The 21702-nt window shown below is 39.2% G+C and overlaps 2 protein-coding genes across 2 annotated transcripts in view; both read right to left on the bottom strand.

Moving 5' to 3' along the window:
• LOC139711124 (uncharacterized) overlaps positions 1-1751 on the bottom strand; it is a 76424-nt gene extending 74673 nt beyond the window's left edge. The window contains exon 1 of the mRNA XM_071623040.1: positions 1730-1751. Coding sequence (XP_071479141.1) covers positions 1730-1736 — 7 coding nt within the window. The 5' untranslated portion in view covers positions 1737-1751. The remainder of the gene's footprint in view (positions 1-1729) is intronic.
• A 3642-nt stretch (positions 1752-5393) lies between these two features.
• On the bottom strand, positions 5394-21690 carry LOC139711123 (protein FAM98A-like). The gene is made up of 12 exons (XM_071623039.1): positions 21473-21690; positions 19308-19456; positions 17655-17789; positions 16987-17069; positions 16280-16471; positions 15989-16105; positions 14868-14967; positions 13178-13260; positions 12345-12503; positions 9990-10019; positions 7992-8417; positions 5394-5405 (listed from the first exon to the last, which is right to left on the bottom strand). The coding sequence occupies exons 1-12, from the start codon at positions 21526-21528 to the stop codon at positions 5394-5396; spliced, it is 1542 nt and encodes a 513-aa protein (XP_071479140.1). The 5' UTR covers positions 21529-21690.
• Between the last annotated feature and the right edge of the window lie 12 nt (positions 21691-21702).

Raw genomic sequence — 21702 nt, 5'->3', positions numbered from 1 at the left:
ACTGGGCGCTCTTTCGTTTGCACTCCAAACCTTGGCCAGGCGCCAATTACGATGAATCAATGACAAGCTGACGGTAGGTGGATTGAGGGCAGGAAAGAGAAAGCAAGAGAGACTGCAATATCAGGATTTAGTGAGGGCATCCTCTCAGGTTGCACCGCCTTTGGAGAAGAAATATCATTCCTAAGACGAACAGATTATGGCAGGGGAAAAAAAAAATTGTGACCTCCAAGCTCACAACCTGCAAATACACATGTAGTTGCAGATTAGCATTCTCTGTAATGGACCACAATGTCGTTTAGGTTGACGGAGTCAAATTTTTAAAGTTCATCCTAACTGGGAGAGTAATCATTTCTCTACCTACTGTCAAAATTTGTTGACTTAAAACAATACCGAAAGCAAGATATTAGCAGTTTTTTCTCGACAGTATTATTATTTTTTTTTTTTTTGACAGGCACAGCCCTTACTGGGAAATAAAATATATGTTTTCTTTTTCTGCACAGCATGCCCAATACTAATATTTATATCCTCTTTTCTCCCTTCTGAAACCGCACACCTTGTAACTCTCCCTTATTTCAACCATTTTTTAATGGGTTAGGATGGTCTACCGTTAACAAATTACATTTTATAACATTTTATTTTAAAGCTTTCATAGAGTTTACTCTTTTAAACAATATTGGGAAGTTGAAAATCATTTTAGTATACTTTGTGTGGGTTTAGAGCTTGGTGGGCACAATTATACTTGTTACAGAATGCACAGCAGATATGGCTTACACATTTAAAAATCAGCTGATCAATAAATAAATATAAACATAATGATATTGCATAAATATGGTTCAAACCCATGGAGAAATTAGAGGAAATAAATGCAATAAACGCAATATCAGCATTTGAGAAAAAGGGTGGCCTAATATTAATCAAAGCAATTGAGCAGTGCTTTCCAGGTTCCCCACCCCTGGAGTTCAGTCATGGTGGTGCCCTACTACTGTAAAAGTGGAAATTTTTGCGCATTTCGCGCAACCAAAAACTAGCGCGAAAAAAAAAGCACGTGAATATTTTTGCTTGCCATATGTGCCTGTGCAGATGTCTTGATTCCGCGGAATTAAAATTTAAAGAATTTCGAAACACTCGAAACTCTTCCGACCTGGCCAAGCGCGAAAAATTAGTCACGCAAAAATATGCACTTTTACAGTAGTTCTTCTATTGTCGTAACTCGTATAATATCGAGGAGTTTAAGAACCAGGCCAGGTCTAGAATACTGTAAAACATGATATATTCGCGGCACAAAATTTCCACGAATTGGAGCCGACGGCCTTTTTCGTGGCAAGAAATTTTCGCGAATTGCCTCTTGCGTTCAATGCATATAGTGTAGATAAGAAATTTTGCGTGCATTTTAATTTCGTGAATCTTGGCGCTCGCGAAATTCGCAAAATTAAAATGCACGCGAACATTTCTCGTTTTACAGTAGATGTTAACTGGCAGGCTGCATTGATGATTTCAGAAAACAATTTAAACAACGCAAAAGCGCAGGCTCCACTTTGTTTGTGTGTGGTATATTACTTAGGTGTCTGTGACACACTGTACCTCCTTGACCTAGCTCACTGTTTAAAAATGAGTGTTAGGCCTACTGTCAATTATACTGTAGGCCCTAAGTAGTGTGTAGTGTCAACTGCTGTTATAGCTTGTTGTTAGGACGTAGAATACTCTAAACGACTGTCTTAACATTTCTTACCAGACATGCGGTGTCAAAAAATATCGATGTCCTCTGCGAAGATTCCCTCGGATGGCTGTTTTTGGTTCTTTTCCCGGGTTCTTTTCCGCAGATGCGTTAAGAAAACACAGTCAATACTATCCGTTCATCCGTCACTGTTCGAGAAACAGTTCAGCGGAAAACAAGCGCACTTGTGCAGGATCCGGTTCTAGGGTCGCGGGCTCAGCCGAAGCTAAGGCGTTCGAAACAGTCAGCAATCGGCTCGCGAGCGCGATGGGATTCCCTTCCAAGTCTTCGCATTTCAAGCACTCATCTAAACCTTTCTACGACCTTACATCGATAGAACACACATCAAATACCAATATGAATCTGCCCACCAGCACAGGATATACTTGTAGATTACTCTTCTTGTTAACTATATACATAACTTGACAGGGATCATGGACGTCCTTTGTTTCGAGATAATTGAGCAGACGAAGCATACGACATCGTGTTGCCATCACTCAGCGTGTTACGGACTTTGAAACGAATTTGCAGCGTAGCTGGCGCGCTTCACTAATTGGGCATCAGATCGAATCTTCCAAGCGATCGGGCGTTTCGGCGTATTTTAAAGCTCCCATTCTGAATGCAATATTCACACACCCTGCAAAAATTAGTCTAGAATGCTCTTTCCGACTACGTAACTTTTCATGTTTTACTTCAAACATCAAACCCTCACTATTTTCCCCTATTACTGTGGATTTTCGGGGTCGATTGGAGCAGCCAGTGTTTGCCCAGATCGTGAGAAAAAAGAGCCTGATTACATATGAAATATTCCTCCAACAGTGTTCATGACTACCACAATTTTTTACAATATTCTGGAAAATGTGCATACCATTGTCTCCCTAAATGAAAGCTGAAATCGAGATCCTTGATACATTCTGTAAACATAAGGTCATACTTTCATTCAGTGTGAATATACGAGTGAGGATGGTGTAGGGACGTTGTAGATGGCAATCAATTTACATCAATATGTAACAGTTAATATGTAAAGTTGATGCCTTAATTGATTTAGAATAATTAGGTTTGATAGAACTGTCTGGTTGCTGACCTAATATGAAAGGATTATTAAATATTCCAGAGATGAGTCATGGAATCTCTAAAATCTCCATCACAGTAAGTAACTCTGGCATTATACATGTATATTATATATAACCATATAATGGAGAAAGTGAAGAGAGATATAAAAGTGAGGGGATGGTGTAAGGATGAAAAATATAAAGAGAGCTCTAGAGAACAAAAATGAAATAAAAAGATCTGATAATTCTAGAAAGTTGCAAATTTGTTTACTGGAAGAGTGCAAAAGGAACAAGTCACCTATGGGGTTACAAACATTCTAGTAATTATATGGCACAGGCTGTATTATCGTCACTTGTTGTTGATGTTGACATTGTTGTTATGTTGACGTTGTTGTTGTTGTCGTCGTCGTCGTCGTCGTCATCGTCGTCGTCGTCGTCGTCGTCGTTGTTGTTGTTGTGAAGGAAGGTGTGAGTGAAATCCACTGCAGCTAGGACACAAAACTGCATGTGTGATCTAGCTGGCTATATTATATGTCTTGACATAATATTATACACACAATAACAGTGCATATCAAAAAAAAAAAGAAAAAGAAAAGGTAATCCAACTTTGGAGGGCTACTATTTCATAATTGTCAGCTATGGAGAGCGCAATGTTGGTTGCGGGGAAAGGGGAACTCTTCCTCTTTCCATCGATACCTAATTATGTTGACAAACATCATGCATGACTGAGCACACAAACTTTAAAGGCAACAATGACAAAATGCACTTTTTCCAAGTTTGTGTGTTACTGTGAAGGAACAATGTATGTCTCACTGCGTGGATGAGATCTGTCTGTGCCTGTGTTTATCACAATACAGCCTGTAATTACTAACTTTGCACACAAGTGCAGACATAGCAAATTGTCTGTCATGTTGGCTTGACTGCCAACAACACAACAATCAATGTGAATGCTAATTCCAAGGTATTACCACACACCAAGACTGCTTGTGGCAGTTTTCTTCCTTTTTTTTTCACTCACAATCAGTTTCTCCACCTTAGCAGGGCGATTACCCCCGAGGGCAACTACCCCACCCCCCCCCACCCCCCTCCGACTAATTACTGGTTAGTAATAAGGTTAGAGTAAAGATTAGGGTTAGGGTTAGGTTTGGGGTTAGAGTTTGGGTTAGGGTTAGGATTAGGGTTAGGGTCAGGGGAAGGGTCTGGGGTAATTGCCCGGGGGGGGGGGGGGGGGGGGGGGGGGGGAATTTTAGCCCTAGACCCTTCTCCACTAATCTCTATTCCCATAAATCTAGGAATGAGATGCCATGAGACTAAACCTTGCCTATCACCACTACCTTATGGTCTTTAAAGGGGAAGGCTAGTAACTGATCAGTGGGAATCAGTGGAAATGCTGGGAGATGATTGTTCCAATCCTTATGGGATTCATTCAAGAGTTCATTGTATATCTATTGTTGTGTGAAAATGATTTGCTTCAGAATGGTCTCATATTCAAGTAATGTGCAGTTTAATGCTTCCAGGTTAGCGTCCCTGGTCAGTGACGGAGCATTAATCTGCACAGTACTTGAATATGAGACCGTTCTGAAGCAAATCATTTTCACACAACAATAGATATACAATGAACTCTTGAATGAATCCCATAAGGATTGGAACAATCATCTCCCAGCATTTCCACTGATTCCCACTGATCAGTTACTAGCCTTCCCCTTTAAAGTATGTTCATTTTTTTTCTCCTGAATAAAATCAGGGGTTAACCCATTGAGGACAGACTGATTTTGCTACAACACGCATTTCCCATACACACCTGCCCGAGTATACTCGGGACTCGTCCTCAACGGGTTAAGAACTTTTACACAGTTGTGCATATCTCCAGTTATGTATGTATTGTTCCCTTGTCCACAAGCTTACCCACAATCTTATCCAGCGGCATTATTTGTCATGCCTAAGCACACTGACGGCTGATTTGCTTCCAAAGTTTGGCAATACGCTCAACACAGATCTGCATATCTCTGTAAAGTGATTCTTCCTGAAGTGTCAGGAAGTCATCTGCTACGACAGTCACAGTGTAAAAACTTAAATTTACAACAAATGGTTTGGAAGCTGCTACATATTCCTTGTCTCAAGGGCAAAAAAGGGCCTATTTTGTATCTAAATGTCCCCACATGAGACTTATGACTTCTACTGAGAAATGGCTGACTATGAAATGCATGCTTTAAATTCAGCTTTACTTTCAAAAAGGTGTCACTTAACCCATTTCATATGGGAACCTGGTGGCCTGTGTATTAAGTCTATGGGCATTTCAGCAATCAGTGTGGAACAGGTTAAGATGACTGGCTCTCATCTAAGCACAGCTCCATACATACATGTATTTCATTCCATGACAAATCTCAGTTTGGACATTTCCTTAAAAGCGGGACATATTCTCACTGATCCTTTCAATTTGAAGTGTATTGTGACATCATTTATTTTTAAAGTCATATTTTGTCAAAATTGTCAATGTCAAAAAAGCAGTAAACTCCTTTCCAGTGCGTGCAAAAATGAAATAACAGACAACAAAAATGGATGACTCATTAAAACAACTCTCTCAAAACCTTTGACACATGAGTCTACCTAGTGACTGTCATAATCAATTACAGCCCAGACTGCAAAGAAAAGAAAAGAAAAAAAAAACACAAGGAACACATATATCAAAACAAACTTTGAAGATTCAAAAAAAAAAGTTTATTCAAACCAGCAACATCTCGGACAAAATTTCAGCAGTATTTCATACATTGTGAAATTTCTATAAATAGGTATTCCAAAGAAATAAAAGAATAATAGGTGACAAAGACTAAAGAATATCAATGCTGAACCATTTTCCCAACTGGCAAGTTATTTCATGCTCTGTATTCAGAGGACATTTGCTACCAGCAAAATAGCTCGTACATTATATTCCACAACATGCCTCATTAGTATTGGCAAACAACGATCCATTTTGTCTATGACATTGTCCCATGACTCAGAGACCTCCTTGAATGTTTGATCCTCAGGGAAGGCTATGAAGCCACAAAATGATTACCATATCCTTCATTCACACGCTTAGTGGGCCATCTGTCACAGAACTGCTTCAGCATATTGCTAACACCACAAATTGGTTTTATTTCTAACCTTTACAACGCTTTTTCCGCCAATTGGCATACAAATTGGAGGGCTTTCTTCCTGAACAGGTGTCTTGACTTAATTACCACTGAATACAGATTATCTAATCCTCTGTAATCCCTATTGTGTCACCATGGCCTTCCTGTTGAACTTAAAGGCATTGTTTCACCAGATTAGGCTTGACAACTTAGATTTAGATCAAGTTTGTAGGTACCTGCTGAATGCTGATGAAAAAGAATGGCTAGTTACAGGCAAGTGTCCGAATGTATAAAGGATTAAGTTTGCCTCTCAAGAGAAAACATCTCACCATAAGGCTGAATAAAATGATATCATCCTCACGATGATAATTTCTTACCCTCCTGACTTTACCAGTGTACTTGCATAAGATGGCTCAAGCATTTAAAGGGCACATTGGTCTGGAGGAGCAAAAAGCAAGTTGTACCAAATACAGTATATCTGCATTGATTATGCAAATGATTAACAATCATGAAGAGTGTTGAAAGAGCAGCTCACATCCCCATGAGAAAAAAAAAAAGAGACTACGAAGAAGTCAGATGACATTTTGGCAGATTTTAACAAAATCTTAACGTAAACCAGATGAGACATGATCAATATTCTGTATACTACCTGACATTCATACTCGAAAATTGTCACAATCAGCAATTAAATAAAGTTGAATACTGGTAAATGCTGCCTTACCCTGTTTATTGACTTCTAGGGACCAGCTTCAACTTGATAACACATTTAACTTCTTGCCTCCCAGATACTGTAATTTCCCATACAATAAGTACATGGCACACCAGTATCCCATGGCCAATGAGTTAATTCCCTTTTGCATTCAAAACCTGTCCTGATACATCTACATCGCAAGTAGATCCCCAATCTTTCTTCCAAAGGTATCAGCTGAGAATCTTTCAGGTCCTCGTTGACCGGGAGATTGAAACAAGGCTCAAGAAATGGGCTAATATACAGATATGGACTGCTTATAGGGACATTATAAATATTATTATCCCGTCCCAGAGATCTCAACTCAATGCTATGATCCGAGGGGCTTGCTCTGAGGGTCATAGCACAGAGTTGAGCACCCGAGGAGCAATAATATCAACAATGCCCCAAATAAAAGCAGTCTATGTCTGTTTCATATACCGAATATAACTATATTTCAATCTAAATTTTACCAGGATGTTCATGATTGCCCTCACCAGTGCATACAGCAGGTATTGCCATAGAAATATGCATGGGGATTGCATCGCACAAGGGTCACCTCTCATGCTATGGAGGCCAAGCATTCACATTACATGTATACACATCCATATACATAACATGTATGTACCAAAAACAGGGCAGTTTAGTGCTATGAGGTGGTGTAGCACAACGGAACAATTTGGGTACTATGAGACTGCCGGCAATTGTGGAATTTATGCCTCAGATTTCAACAATCAGAATCGATGATTCACATAATGAGATATAATTTGTCATACAATGTCAACCTCTCTCCAGATCAGATCTGTAAAACATAAATTTGGATGTCATTTTTTTCCCTTTTTTTTAATGCTGCTACTAGATTTTCACTCATTTGCTGCTTCACTTTATCTATTTGTCAATTTATTTGTTAATGTTTATTTCTTGCAGAAATTCACATTGGGCAAGTTGGTACGCCATTAGCAAAGAAACATAATAAATTATTATAGCATGATTCTGTACTGTAAGTTTACAAGAGTTGATGAATCGTGCTCTGAGCAAATGGTAAACCATGCAATAGTGCATAGAATAGGGACAAAGAGACTGTCATAAGTTACTACATTTGTGCAATACACTTGGTAGAGTCTACTATGTTTAACAGTGTAGATATAGGAAACCACTGCATTACATCAGTATGAGAAACAGGCAGCCTTGTATTTTGAAAAAAACAACAACAAACAATTATCTCTTTCGAGTTATCAACTGACCAACTTGAAGTCAAATAATAATAAAGAAACCTAGCAAATGCTTTGCTTTTAATGGTTTCCATGTCTATTAGGGTATACTAGCAGGCATATTGTTGCAAACATATGATTGTAATTTTGTTCAGTATCTGCCGCCCCCTCTACCTCTACCACCGCCCCTCCCTTTTCCACTACCCCGTCTGCCACCCCTCCCTCCACCCCCTTGACCCCCATAACCTCCCTGGCCCCCATAACCTCCCTGGCCACCACCATAGCCTCCCTGGCCACCATAGCCTCCTTGTCCTCCATATCCTTGTCCTCCTCCATAGCCTCCTCCTCCTCCACCACCATGTCCACCTCCATAGCCTCCCTGTTGATTGCCATAGCCACCGCCTCCTCCATCATGGTAATTGTTGTGTCCTCTATATCCTCCACCTCCTCCTCCTCCTCCTCCTCCTCCTGAATTCCAGTTTCCTCCACCACCACCACCGCCCTGGTTCCAGTTCCCACCCCCTCCTCCGCCCTGGTTCCAGTTTCCTCCTTGGTTCCAGTTGCCGCCACCACCTCCTCCTCGTCCACCTCCTGACCAGCCTGAAGGACGAAAAAGAGATTATGGGCTGTCAAACTTTGAGAAATAAGATTGCATATTTGAAATTTTGTTCAACTTAATGTTATTGTTGTTGTTCTCATAGTTTCTGTTTCTCACTTCTTCTATCACAGGAACTGATCAAAAACTTTACTCCTATTCCTTGAATATTATTACATATAAATAGAGGGAAATACATACACCAGCTCATTTTACATCACTAAACTGCACTAAGGAGAAGACAAAGAAGAGGAAGAAAGGAGGAGAAGAAGAATTAGCAGAAGAAAATATTAAAGTAGAAGAGGAAGAAAAAAAGGGGAGGATGAAGAAGAAACACCTAAATAATAACTCTTCATAAATCACTTGACAAGAAAATAACTAGATATATCTCTATGGAAACTGATATGCCTCTGCCATAATGCATGGTTCTCCTAATAGGTCTATAGTACAATGTCTTGACAATGTGTGATGACAGTTTCACACAATTGGCAAAATATTAAAATGACAGGTTTGACACAAATGTGCTGAATGTTCACTTTCCTAAAACTAGGTTCAATTGGATGAATGATTAAAATGTCAGAGTGCAGGTATTTGGGGAACTGATGATTTTTACTTGACTTTTGACCCTTTTATAAGTTTATGCATTGAGTAATTTTCAAGGTATTGAGAAAAAGTATAATTTCAGTATCAAATGGGAAAATAGCATTATCTAAACCTGGCCTTTGACCTTTGACCTCACAGTTCCAAAGAGAATCACTGTTAGGTTGAACATGCATAAATATGTAAGTTTCATGATGATACCTTGAGTTACTTTTGAGATATGGAGGAAAAAGTGCAATTCAGCACTTTCACTTGACCTTTGACCTTTTGACCTTTGACCTTTTGGCAAGAAACTTCCCACAGAATATATATTGGGTAATACATGTATACATCAAGTAAAAAAAAAAAAAAAACTTCAGGCATTGCTTAAATATAAGGAAAGTAGTGATATTTTGAGGAGTTGACTTTGACCTTTGACCCCTGACCTTTGAACCATGACCCCCAACTTCCCTAGATAATTACTGCCCATTGGAACAAGCATATATACTAAGTTCCATGAAGATACCTTGAACCATTTGCGAGATTTGGAGAAAAACATGAATTTTCAACCTTTTTTTTTTCACAAAATAACCTGTGACCTTTGACCTTTGACCCCGTGACCCTAAAATCCAAATAAAGTATTATCCCCCCAGGATATACCCTCACACCAAGTTTGATGTAAAACCACCACACGGTTCTTGAGATATCGACAAAAACAAAACGGGACGGACGTACAGACGGACGGACGACCCGAAAACATAATGCCTCCGGCCACTTCATTGGCGGAGGCATAAAAACCAAGAAATAACATATTTGGCACCCTTTTGAGGCATAGGCATATAAATCAATCGAACACATTACTCATGAGTTACAAGAACTGTTTCAACATATTACAACAGCCGATGCTATGATATTCTATAAGACATCCTGATATCACAATCATCTTTCCTCCAAACCACTTCCATATGAGATTCAATATAACAGGGCTGGGAACTTACCTCCCTGTACCCTGCCACCGCCTCTTCCACCTATAATGACAGGAAACGAAGAGGAACATCACTCAGTGTGAGGCTTATTGAAGTGCAAACAGTACTGTTTCTCTACACTGTTTCTCTACTCTGTCGTTTCTCTCCAGTTAGTAGTGATAATGTGAATGACCATCAAACATTTGTTTTATCTGAATTTATCATATTTTTCTCTACCTTAAAGGACAAGTTCACCTTCATAAACATAAGGATTGAGAGAATGTAGCAATATTAGTAGAACACATCATTGAAAGTTTGAGGAAAATCGGACAATCCGTTCAACAGTTATGAATTTTTGAAGTTTTTGTGCACTAACCGCTGGATGAGAAGACTACTGCAGTGTATGAATAACTTAGATGTCACATGCGTACAACAATACAAGGAAAATATAAAGAGAATTTCACAAAATTTCATCTTTTGAAAAAAAGTACACATTCCCTTGACTCGTTACCGACATATGTTATGGGTAATATTATTCCCCCTGCCTTTAGAAAGAGGCAAGTCAAGTGGTCTTTTATCATGCGAAAAAAGTGAAAATATGTTGAATTTTCTTTACATTTTCTTCATACTGTTGTACGCATATGACTCACAAGCTGTAGTAGTCTCCTCATCCAGCGGTTCCAACACAACTAGATATATCGCTACGGCTACTGATATGCCTCCGCCATAATGCATGGTTCTCCTAATAGGTTTATAGTACAATGTCTTGACAATGTGTGATGACAGTTTCACACAATTGGCAAAATATTAAAATGACAGGTTTGACACAAATGTGCTGAATGTTCACTTTCCTAAAACTAGGTTCAATTGGATGAATGATTAAAATGTCAGAGTGCAGGTATTTGGGGAACTGATGATTTTTACTTGACTTTTGACCCTTTTACAAGTTTATGCATTGAGTAATTTTCAAGGTATTGAGAAAAAGTATAATTTCAATATCAAATGGAAAAATAACATTATCTAAACCTGGCCTTTGACCTTTGACCTCACAGTTCCAAAGAGAATCACTGTTAGGTTGAACATGCATAAATATGTAAGTTTCATGATGATACCTTGAGTTACTTTCAAGATATGGAGGAAAAAGTGCAATTTAGCACTTTCACTTGACCTTTTACCTTTTGACCTTTGACCTTTTGGCAAGAAACTTCCCCAAAAATATATATTGGGTAATACATGCCATACATCAAGTTTTAAAAAAAACAACCTTCAGGCATATTGCATTTTAAGGAAAGTAGTGATATTTTGAGGAGTTGACCTTGACCTTTGACCCCTGACCCCCAACTTCCCTAGATAATCACTGCCCATCGGTACAAGCATATATACTAAGTTCCATGAAGATACCTTGAACCATTTGCGAGATATGGAGAAAAACATGAAAGTTCAATTTTTTTTCACAAAATAATCTGTGACCTTTGACCTTTGACCATGTGATCCTAAAATCCACACAAAGTACTATCCCCCAAGGATATACCCTCATACCAAGTTTGATGTAAAACCACCACACCGTTCTTGAGATATCGACAAAAACAAAACGGGACGGACGGACGGACGGACGGACGGACGACCCGAAAACATAATGCCTCCGGCCACTTCGTTGCGGAGGCATAAAAATTTTTAAAATTCATAACTTTTGCATCGATTGTCCAATTTTCCTCAAACTTTCACTGATGTGTTCTAGAACCCGTCCTTTAAAAGAAGATATTCACTGATATCATGATATTATATTGGAAAAAAAAATAATTTGCTTGATTATCTAATGACATTAGTACCTGGGCCCTGTTTTATGAAGAGTTAAAATTGATTATATGGTTGATTTCAGCTGTAAGTCTATGGCCGCCTGTGTGGTATTAACGGAAATTCAAAATCAATTTTATCTTTTGATAAAACGGGGTCATTGTCTGATAACCTACTGCACATAACACACTGATCATCGGAACATTGTTGGGAAAGAAAAAAAAAGATTGAAGATAGCAGATAATTGACATGGAATTCCACAAGTCACAATCTGGAAGTCAGCAGGATTTTGCTGGCAAGCTCATAGCAATCTATATGATAACCTTCTCCAGAGAACAGTCTGGTTTGGGGCCTCCATTTGCTATTTGGTGTTCTCACATGCCATGGACCACAAAATACTGCATCCTTGCACATATAAATACCTTTCTGGGGTGTGTTTCATGGCTCCCCAATACCTAAGCTGCTGAATGTAAAGTCATGTGTGTTTGGATTGGATTTCAAATGTGTGATTGCAGAAGCATGGCATGAAAAACAATTTTGGTTACTCTGTGTGATATTTTCGGTCTCTTCAGGGTGGTCCAATTTTTGGCTTACTGCATAGGATGTGGTCAAGCTTGATAGATCTATGACTGCCATGAGAGTGGTCAGTCCATTGTCCATACCTCTATGTCCACCTTCCTGTCTCTGCTTGAAAGCTGGCATCTCTGGTGGGGGTGGGGTGGCCTCCTGAGGCCGGCCCCCTCTGTCTGGCACCTGGAAATGGCGCAGGGTGTAGAGTCGTATATGAAGAGATTATGACAATGATATACTACTGTCATGAGGAATATCAGACGTGAGACGGCATATACTCATTTGCACTAGGAAAGGGAGAGAGAACCAAATTAACCCAATGCAATATAGGAACATCACAGGACATTCTCCACAACAGGAACAGACAGAACTCGACGAAATATCAAGAGGAACCGAGAGGATGCTAGGCTAGCAAAATAAAGCTTTCACGTACTGTAAACATCATACATTTTGCAGAGTTTTGATTTTTGTGAATTTCGAGAGTCTGGTGCTATTCCAAAATCTTAAACCACACAAAAATATTAATTATGATGACCCATCATGAATGCAACATACACTTGTGCATTTGTCTATCTATTGCTGCATTCCATAATAGTAAGTTTAACCACTCTAAAAATATTGGGAAGTCTCAATTTTAAAAAAAATGTAAAAAAATAAAAAATAGACAGGCCGCGAAATATATGGTGTACACAGTTAACATTTGAGGTGATGTAGTCTTCAGCATTAACACGTAGTGTGAAGGACCTTGAATGATAATGATAATTAGTGCAGAAGTAATAGTATTCTTTATTTAAATTAGACAATTGCTGTGGCTTAGACTAGAGACACATAAAACAATAAGGAATTCAGTTTCTCACCCTGCCCATTACGACTTTGTTGACGGAGGACTGTGTATTCTTCCTCACAGACCCACTGCTTGTCTTCTTCAACTTGGCGAGGTCTGGTGGACGACATGAGAAGAACATTTGTCACTCAAGTTCATTGTTGCCAGCGTGTGCTTGAATTGGGATTTCAGGAATACATTAACACCTTGGATCATTAGTCACTTTGGATTGAATGATGCCATATGAGAGGGAAACTTTTCAACAAGTATATTAGTTCTTTCATGTTGATAAGAGATCCAACTTCTACAATAGCTCTGAAATAACACAATAGGCGTTTTCACACAAGCCCGATCAAAATCCAAGCTCGAGATATTTTTCGCGATTGCGAATTAGAGCGTTATTTCATTTCTTATTCACATCAGCCCGAAGAGAATTAGCCCGCATTTTTTTCGAGCTAATTCGACAGCTGAGTATGTGTAAACAGCATCAGTAATGTGTGTGCCCTCTCAAAAATTCCTCATGATTTGTGTAGAGTTTGCCTCGATCGATCGGGTCACACATGCTAGGCATGATGGGATGCATCCCACTAATTTCTCATGTCGTTTTCACATTATCAAATAGCGTGCTACTATCCCGCTATTTCAGAAATTTCCCGAGTTGGACTCGAGAAATTTTCTCTATCAGAGCGATACAATTAGCGCGCTAATTTGTGTTCACATTATCAAATAGTGCACTATCTCGTGATTGGGTTAATTTCCCACGTCGGAAAATAGCGCACTATTTTGAAACATCGGGCTGATGTGAAAACGCCTAATGTCATCTCCACAGGTGTTACAGATTCCTAAATCAATCTCATCATTCAACCTCTGAATGATAACATGTGATGAATTTGATTGCTAAATGAGTTACCTCCAATCTTGTTATGCTGAGACATTTGCGATTAAAGCTGCTTAAAAAAAAAACCAAAGAAAATGATAAGAAAATATAGGATTTTTTAATCATATGTTGTAACTTCAAGAATATTCCTTGTTATGTTGGAAGTGAGGTATTACTGGAAAGGTTTTATTTTGCTCTATATGATGATGGAATTACTTTACAATATTTAAGAATGGCACTTAGCTCATTTTGCAATCGAACTCTTCAGGTATAGATAGAGACATATGGTACAACAGTATTTCTCAATCATACTATGAAATGTGACAAAGAATGAGGGAAATACAGTAAAAGTCAAAATGTAGTTTCTTCATCACAATCTTGTTATAACATGCATACCGAAACAGTCAAGACTTTATCGTGTCAAAAATTCCTCATGATATTATTCTTCCTTTCATGAAGATGATGCATAAGTGGTAGAATCTAAACCTGCGTTCACATTGGTCCCCGCGACGCGGGGAAAGTCCCGAGCTGTGGGACTTTCTCCTCCAAAACCATAATGTGAACGCTCACTGGGACTTGTCCCCCCGTCCCCGCCAAGCAAGTCGGGTACGGGGACAAGATTTGGAGGGGAGAGTGACCTTGGGGCGAAATTGATAGCGTCCAGCTGTGGTCATTAGATGTGCGCATGCGCTATGCCTGGCAGAGCTCGCCCCAAGCCCCAATTGCCCCCACAGCTCGGGGACAGATGAGATACCAATGTGAACGGTCAGTTGTAAAAAAGATAAGATCTCTTGTGGCTGTCCCCGCGTCGCGGGGACCAATGTGAACGCGGGGTTAGTAAACTGACCTTCTCTTGCCGTCATCATGCTGGCAATGGTGACCGTGCTCTCTGACGTCAACTCTTTCCTGCGCCTTCTGTACTCTGTGGAGAAGCTGTCCTGCTTGCTCTGTACAACGCACGACAATCATGAAACACATCAAAGAGTGTCAAGTATATCACCTAGCAATTATGGCGTTTGAAGTGAAAGGGTTGTAACAATTGACTCAAAAAATTAAATTTGTACTTCTTTTGTGTATCAGCTCATAATGACATATGTGGTTGCAACCAATGTCACAATCTGGCGACAAAATGTGACCATTAATTCCATAGTTTCATATCCTTTTATCCGAGTTTGATGACACTTCTATCCCTCTGTTTGTCACATTTGCTGCAGTTAATAATGTCAAGCTGAATGTAGAATAGCACGGCCATCTAATCTACTGAGAACAGGGGGGTGTTTCATCAACGCTTGTCAGCGCTGACAACTGTCGGTGCTGACCAATTTCAGCAAAATCCTTGGTTTTGATTGGCTGAGATGCTCTGGTCACTGACTGTTACTATGGCGATTCAAGTTGTCAGCGCTGACAAACGTTGATGAAACACCCCCCAGATACAAAAGCGAGAGACCTAAGAGACAGAATGGACAAGAGAAAGGGCTAGAAGAAAGCGATCTTAAAAGGCCATTGTGAGTTCTTAGTCTTTTTTTGACAAGTGATAGGGACTACAGACACAGTAACAGATACACAGGTAGAGATAAAAAAAAAGTGACACAGATAAAGGGTAAAAGGAGAGCAAAAGACGCTATGATTTTTCTTTCTGGGCAAATCATTTGGTCGACAGCGGAAGAAGGAGAAGTAGTACAAATACACACACAAAAAAAATATGAACAAGCAAGTACACAAAAACTAATACAAGAGTTGAGTTCATCATGCCAAAGTCAGACAAACAAACAGACTTTTCAACACAATCTCTTATTTTCTCCCCACCTGAACCGCTAAAAATCAGCAACCAGACAGCCCATTATTATGAAAATGTATAAATTGACAAATTACCTACTGCAAAATCTTTTGGCACACAGCACCACGGATGTGTATACATTGTGATTGCTAAAAAAAAGAAGAATGTTCTTCTATTGTGTGTTCACTTGCCTTGACCCTGTCTGACCAGCCAAATGACTGGACGGTAACATCCAACCGCTTCAGCAACATCTGACGTCTGATGCTGTATTCTCTCCTCATTTGCTCATTGATAGAATCCAGGAGTTTCTGTGTGGAGATAATAATGAAGCAATGCACACAAAATACAAAATTTATATGACTTGGAGAATGATGGTGTTTTGTTTTTTGGGTGTTTTTTTTGAAGAACAGAATTTAATAATGCTGTTTATTTCACTTCCCCTTGGTAGAAAATACAAAGTGACTGGTAATACAAACACGTACCCACTGGCCGGAGGTCAGGTTCCACTTGAAGAGGGGCTTGCCGATGCTGTGCGCGGAGTTGGCAATCATCGCCTTAAGCTGCGCCTCCAGCTTGGTGAAGAGCTGGACGGCTGTCACGTTGGGCGGAGGCTTGGACAGTTTCAGGCCAATGCAGATATTTTTCAGCTGCTTGCTACTGGATTTCCAGTTGGCCTGGCCGATGCAGAGACAGAAGATACAAAAATGAGAGAGAAAGAGTCAACTGAGGAGAACCTCTATAAATTTCATCTATTTTGAGTAGAAGTTAAAGCCACTGCCAAAAATTCAATGAACAATCAAAAGGAGTATTACAGTAATCACTTTTCAAAGTTGGGCAGATTTGTCATACATATGAATTACAGTATAAGAACAAAAATGTTCATTCATACATTAATATCGACATAATTATATATCTAGAAAGGAATTATAAAGACATAGCCATATTTCTTGCGAATGAATGAGGCTAATTCAATTGGCATAACAAAATAAAAATTTCACTGATCATCCCATTAGAGTTCTGAGAGGAAAAGCTGTGACAGCCCTCATTTCTTAAAGTTGGGCAGATTTGTCGTATATCACAATTACAGTCTTCATAGTTTAATTCAATTCATATCATTCTGATCTCATCAAAATGTATCTGGCTGATGAACTTGAAAATTGAATTGAATATGGAGGGGGGGGGGGCTTACATCTTCTGGAGGTGGCTTGGGTGCCTTTGTCGGGTTCCTTGCAAAAACCATCTTGGCTGCTTGCAATTCAGCTGTAAGAAAACCTTGAGACACAAATAATGCACATAGTGTCATGAATCCCTAATATGCTTGGTTCATCACTAGAAACACACGCTAGAGTATCTCCTTTGCTGAATGGCATAGATGTCTGGAAACTAACTACGAATGAATAGAAATTCCTTTATTCCTAAAATCCCTATTGTGTCATTATGGCCTTCTTAATGGACTTTGGCACATTGCTACACCTGAGTGGGCCTGCTACCTTTACATTTAGGCCAGGTTTGACAAATCACTGAATGAACATGAAAATGTTTGCCGTGTTCAGCTAGGTACCTGGGCGCACAAAGGATCAGCACATATTGTAGGCAAAATAAAGTGGCAAGCGATCGGGTATCAGGCAAAAACGGAAATGCACCATTTTTTCAAAGTGGTGTATCAGATATACATGATATTCAACGGACGCTTTCTGCCACATGGACTTCTGATAAATTAGAAGGTGCATAATTACAGTACATAAAATACAAGCACTGTCAGATAGGGCAGGCATAAAATTGCTCTATCAAGCAACAGTTGAATATTAAAGAAGCTGTGGGGATACAAAATGATTACATCCCAGACGAGTTCGTTACCTAGGAGACAAAGTCTGTTGAATTTGTTGCCAAGTCTGTTGATCATCTCTCCTTCAGTGAGGACCTTGTAAGGGCAGTGTAGCTCCTTGAGGAGACCGCTCAGCTCAAGCTCAAACGTGTCTGCATCTTCAGCACCTGGAGAGAGAGGGAATTCCAGCTTCAAATCAGTAAAGGATTTCCTTAATTACCAAAAGAATAGAGCTAGTGTCTACACTGCATCCTCGGTGTTTGTATTGTGAGTCATTTTTGTATTCTCTGAGTGAGTAAAATGTATCATAATTTGTATATTATTATGTTAATGGACTCCAATTACAAGCTGTACTTCTCACAGTCCATGGATATCATTCACTTATATAAACATGCATGTAATACAATGTTATCATCACATCAAATTGTAATTCAGCACTGCTCATAATTGTTACTTTTTACTAATCAATGAATGATTGGTGCTCATAAATTAAAAATGAATTTGATTTAATCCATGTGAAAGAGTACCAGTAAAAAGAAGAAAGAAAAAAAAAATGTCTGGGCTTGCCAGACATATATCCTAAGGAATGAAAAAAAAAACAAAACAAAATAAGACGAAACAGGAACCACAGTTACGCCATCTAGAAAACAGTGGTTTGTTTGTTTTTAGTAAAAGAACTCATCTTGAGATACACTTTCTACAACATGCAGATGTAAGTATTGCTCACTTGTGCAATAATTTTCATCTGTTTAGGATCCATACCACTAACAACATATGCGTAGACATTATAGTTTGTCTTTTCTACTGTATGTCGCGCTCAGATTGAATCAACAGTCCAAGAGGTCACTAGTTATCAGCCCTCACTTGCAGTGTTCCATGCAATGCAACAAATAATTGAGGTATAGGCAACAGACAAGAGGGATCATTGCATTTTAATGCAATATCTCAGCAGCACCACAGAACCTCCATAAAACCACTGACATATCATGATATTAACTTCTACTTAGTGATATTCGAGTGACTATCTGGACTCATAGGGGAATGATCCCCAAATATAATGTGGATTGAGTAAATTATGTAGTGCTATTAGTACAACACATCAGTGAAATTTGAAGAAAATCAGACAATCCGTTCAAAAGTAACGAATTTTTTTGAAATTTTGGTGCTACCGGCAACCATTGAAGGATTCATGAGCAAACTACAAAAATTCACTGAGGACAAAAATACAAAGAGAATCCCACAAAATGTCATTTTTACGAAAAGCAGAAATTCCTTTTAGACTTGTGATTGACATATATGTAAAGGGCAATGTTATTCCCCCTGCTTTTTGAAAGAGGTAAGCCAAGTGTTCTTTCATTATGCTAGAAAAATGAAAATATGTTCAATCCTATTCACATCATCACTAAATAGACAAATAGCCATGGTCCACTGAGTACCAGATCTCAAAGTAGGCACTTGCTAACACAGAATACTCAGCCATACCTGTGCGATCAAAATGAGCAATGATGTCAAACATCAACAGAGATATATATCAGTACTTCCCACAACTCGCTGTCCTTTAAATTTACATTAAGTGTAACTGAACCCAACACATATTGGGGAAAAAATTTGTGCAACCTCGATGCAGTTTGGTCGAGCTGAACATGAAAATATATCCGCATTGCCCTATGCATATATTTGCTTACTTTGAGTTGGGGATACGGATGCTTCAAGTTCACACAGGCTGCAGAGCTGTGCAGAGAGCCATGCCACCACGCCAGTGAAGTCTGGGGAACTTGGTCCAGCCTCAACAGCTGATAGGAACAGGTTCTCAGTGAGGAGAGGCCCATCGTATCTAAAGAATGCATGTGAGATAGTTAATTAAATGCTTCGATTCTCTTTCCATGAATGCTTAATGGCAAAAATAACAACTAAATTTCTTTTTTTAATGCAGTAGCCTATAAAGCCTACTATGTAAGATTTTATTGACTCCATTGACCCCCTCTCGGGGTATGAGAGTACAAACATATTTACAAAAATGTAAGCAATAATGTACATGTACATGTATATGTGAAAATAACAGATATGAATAAACATGTTTACAAATCAAGGCATAAAGGATGTTTAACTACTCTACCACTATACACTGTATGTACACACATTCACATCTACTTTACTTTCTACATATAAACTCATGTCTTTTTTTCTTTGGTTTTGAAGAAAACTGAAACATAATAATTGTGACAAATTTGGCTATTTTTTTTTTTCAAATGGCAAGCATTAGCTGAATTGAATAGTTTGGCCATATGTAGAGCACTTGGTCTACTAGCCGTCAAGCTACTAGGTAAATACACTGTACATTAGTCTCTCTTTGTGCAAAAAAGGGACAAACAAAAATATGAAGAAATTCATCCCCTATATCTGCACACACCACAGATCTCTAGCCAGGTACAGTGTGTAATGTTAAAGGTTGTAGGCCTACATACACAATGTATGATTGAATGTCTAGAATCTAATGCATAGATAAATTTGCAAATGACAAGGAGTTGTCAACTGGTACGATTAATATACTGCCGTTTCAATATTTTCAACACTATTATACTGATTTATTACAAAAAAATCAGAATTTTGAGTTAAAAAATCACAAAGATTCCAACAAAATCGGAATGGTTGGCAGGTATGTTCTGCACATGTGTGAGAAAATTATTTCCATTGTTCAACCTGGGTCCAGTCTGGGATCGCCGAGATGAGGCTGCGTCGTCTAACAAGCTTTCGCGTTGCAGATCTCCGATCTAAATTTATACTCAAAAGCTTGCTATGTTAGAAGTGACAGAACCCATTGCCTTAGCCCTACCTAATCTCACCAGCGACCTCAACACACACTGGTTACAGCATCCCGGATGGCTAGTAACTGATCAGTGGGAATCAGTGGGAATGCTGGGGGATGATTGTTCCAATCCTTGTGGGATTCATTTAAGAGTACATTATGTATCTATTGTTGTGTGAAAATTATGTAATTCAGAATGGTCTCAATATTCAAGTAATGTGCAGTTTAATGTTTCCAGGATAGCATGCCTGTACAGTGACGCCAATGACGGGGCATTAACTGCACATTACTTGAATATGACACAATTCTGAAGCAAATAATTTTCACACAACGGTTTCACGGTTTCACGGTTTCACGGTTTCACGGTATCACGGTTGAAAAGCTCCATCCGGAACATCACTCAACGTTGATAGCGGTCTGTGAGGGAACGGTATCTAATCGAGCTGTGTGCTCTTTAGCTTTTGTTTGAATATCATTGAGTCCTTGATGGAAATTAATGAGTGGGGGAGGGAGTTCCAATCTTTGGCAGATTTGGGGGAAAAAAGCAATAGATATGAGGTAATGACTAATGTACTCTTAAATGAATCCCACAAGAATTGGAACAATCATCCCCCAGCATTCCCACTGATTCCCACTGATCAGTTACTAGCCATCCCCTTCATTGGCTTTTTAATTAAGCCCTACCCTGATTAAATGGGTAAATCTAGATTTCTATTGTCTAGAATCTACATTTTACTGATTAAAAAAGGACTTTTCTAAATTCTAACAGTAAACACACACTTTAATAAATTGAAAGGTTAAAATAAGATGAACATCGTTGATGTTGGATCTTGAAAACATACAATATTTAAGGTGAGCATGACAGAGTTTGGCTTGGACATCGAACATTGTAACAACATGTTTGAGGGCAATCCTGGGATTTAGGGGGCCAATTAGGCATCTACCTTTTAGCACAGCTCTCCCCCCCCCCCCCCCCCCCCCCAGCATATTGCCCAAGTGTTAATTTCAAGGCCTAAAATTTAATTTCAATTGTGAAGGACTCACCCTAAATCATCCAAGCTGTCCAAGATGTCACATTCCTGGGCGCTCAGAGATCCCATGCTTGATTCGATTTTAGGCCTACACGACAAATTTGCTGGGGTGGCAGGAGATGGTTGATTCAGCAAGATTTCTGGCGTTGAAAAGTAGGATCTGTAGGCCTACTGCTCTGTACCCTATCCCGGCCTGCTGGACTGGACCTGGTAAAAACAGCACCGCTATACCCCGACTGACTG

This window comes from Diadema antillarum, unplaced genomic scaffold, assembly GCF_040938485.1.
Source record: "Diadema antillarum isolate AM-2024a unplaced genomic scaffold, OU_Dant_1.0 seq00001612_RagTag, whole genome shotgun sequence".
NCBI classification, from domain to species: Eukaryota; Metazoa; Echinodermata; class Echinoidea; order Diadematoida; family Diadematidae; genus Diadema; species Diadema antillarum.
The sequence above is the reverse complement of the archived record's forward strand: the minus strand, read 5'-3'. Positions and strand labels throughout refer to the sequence as shown.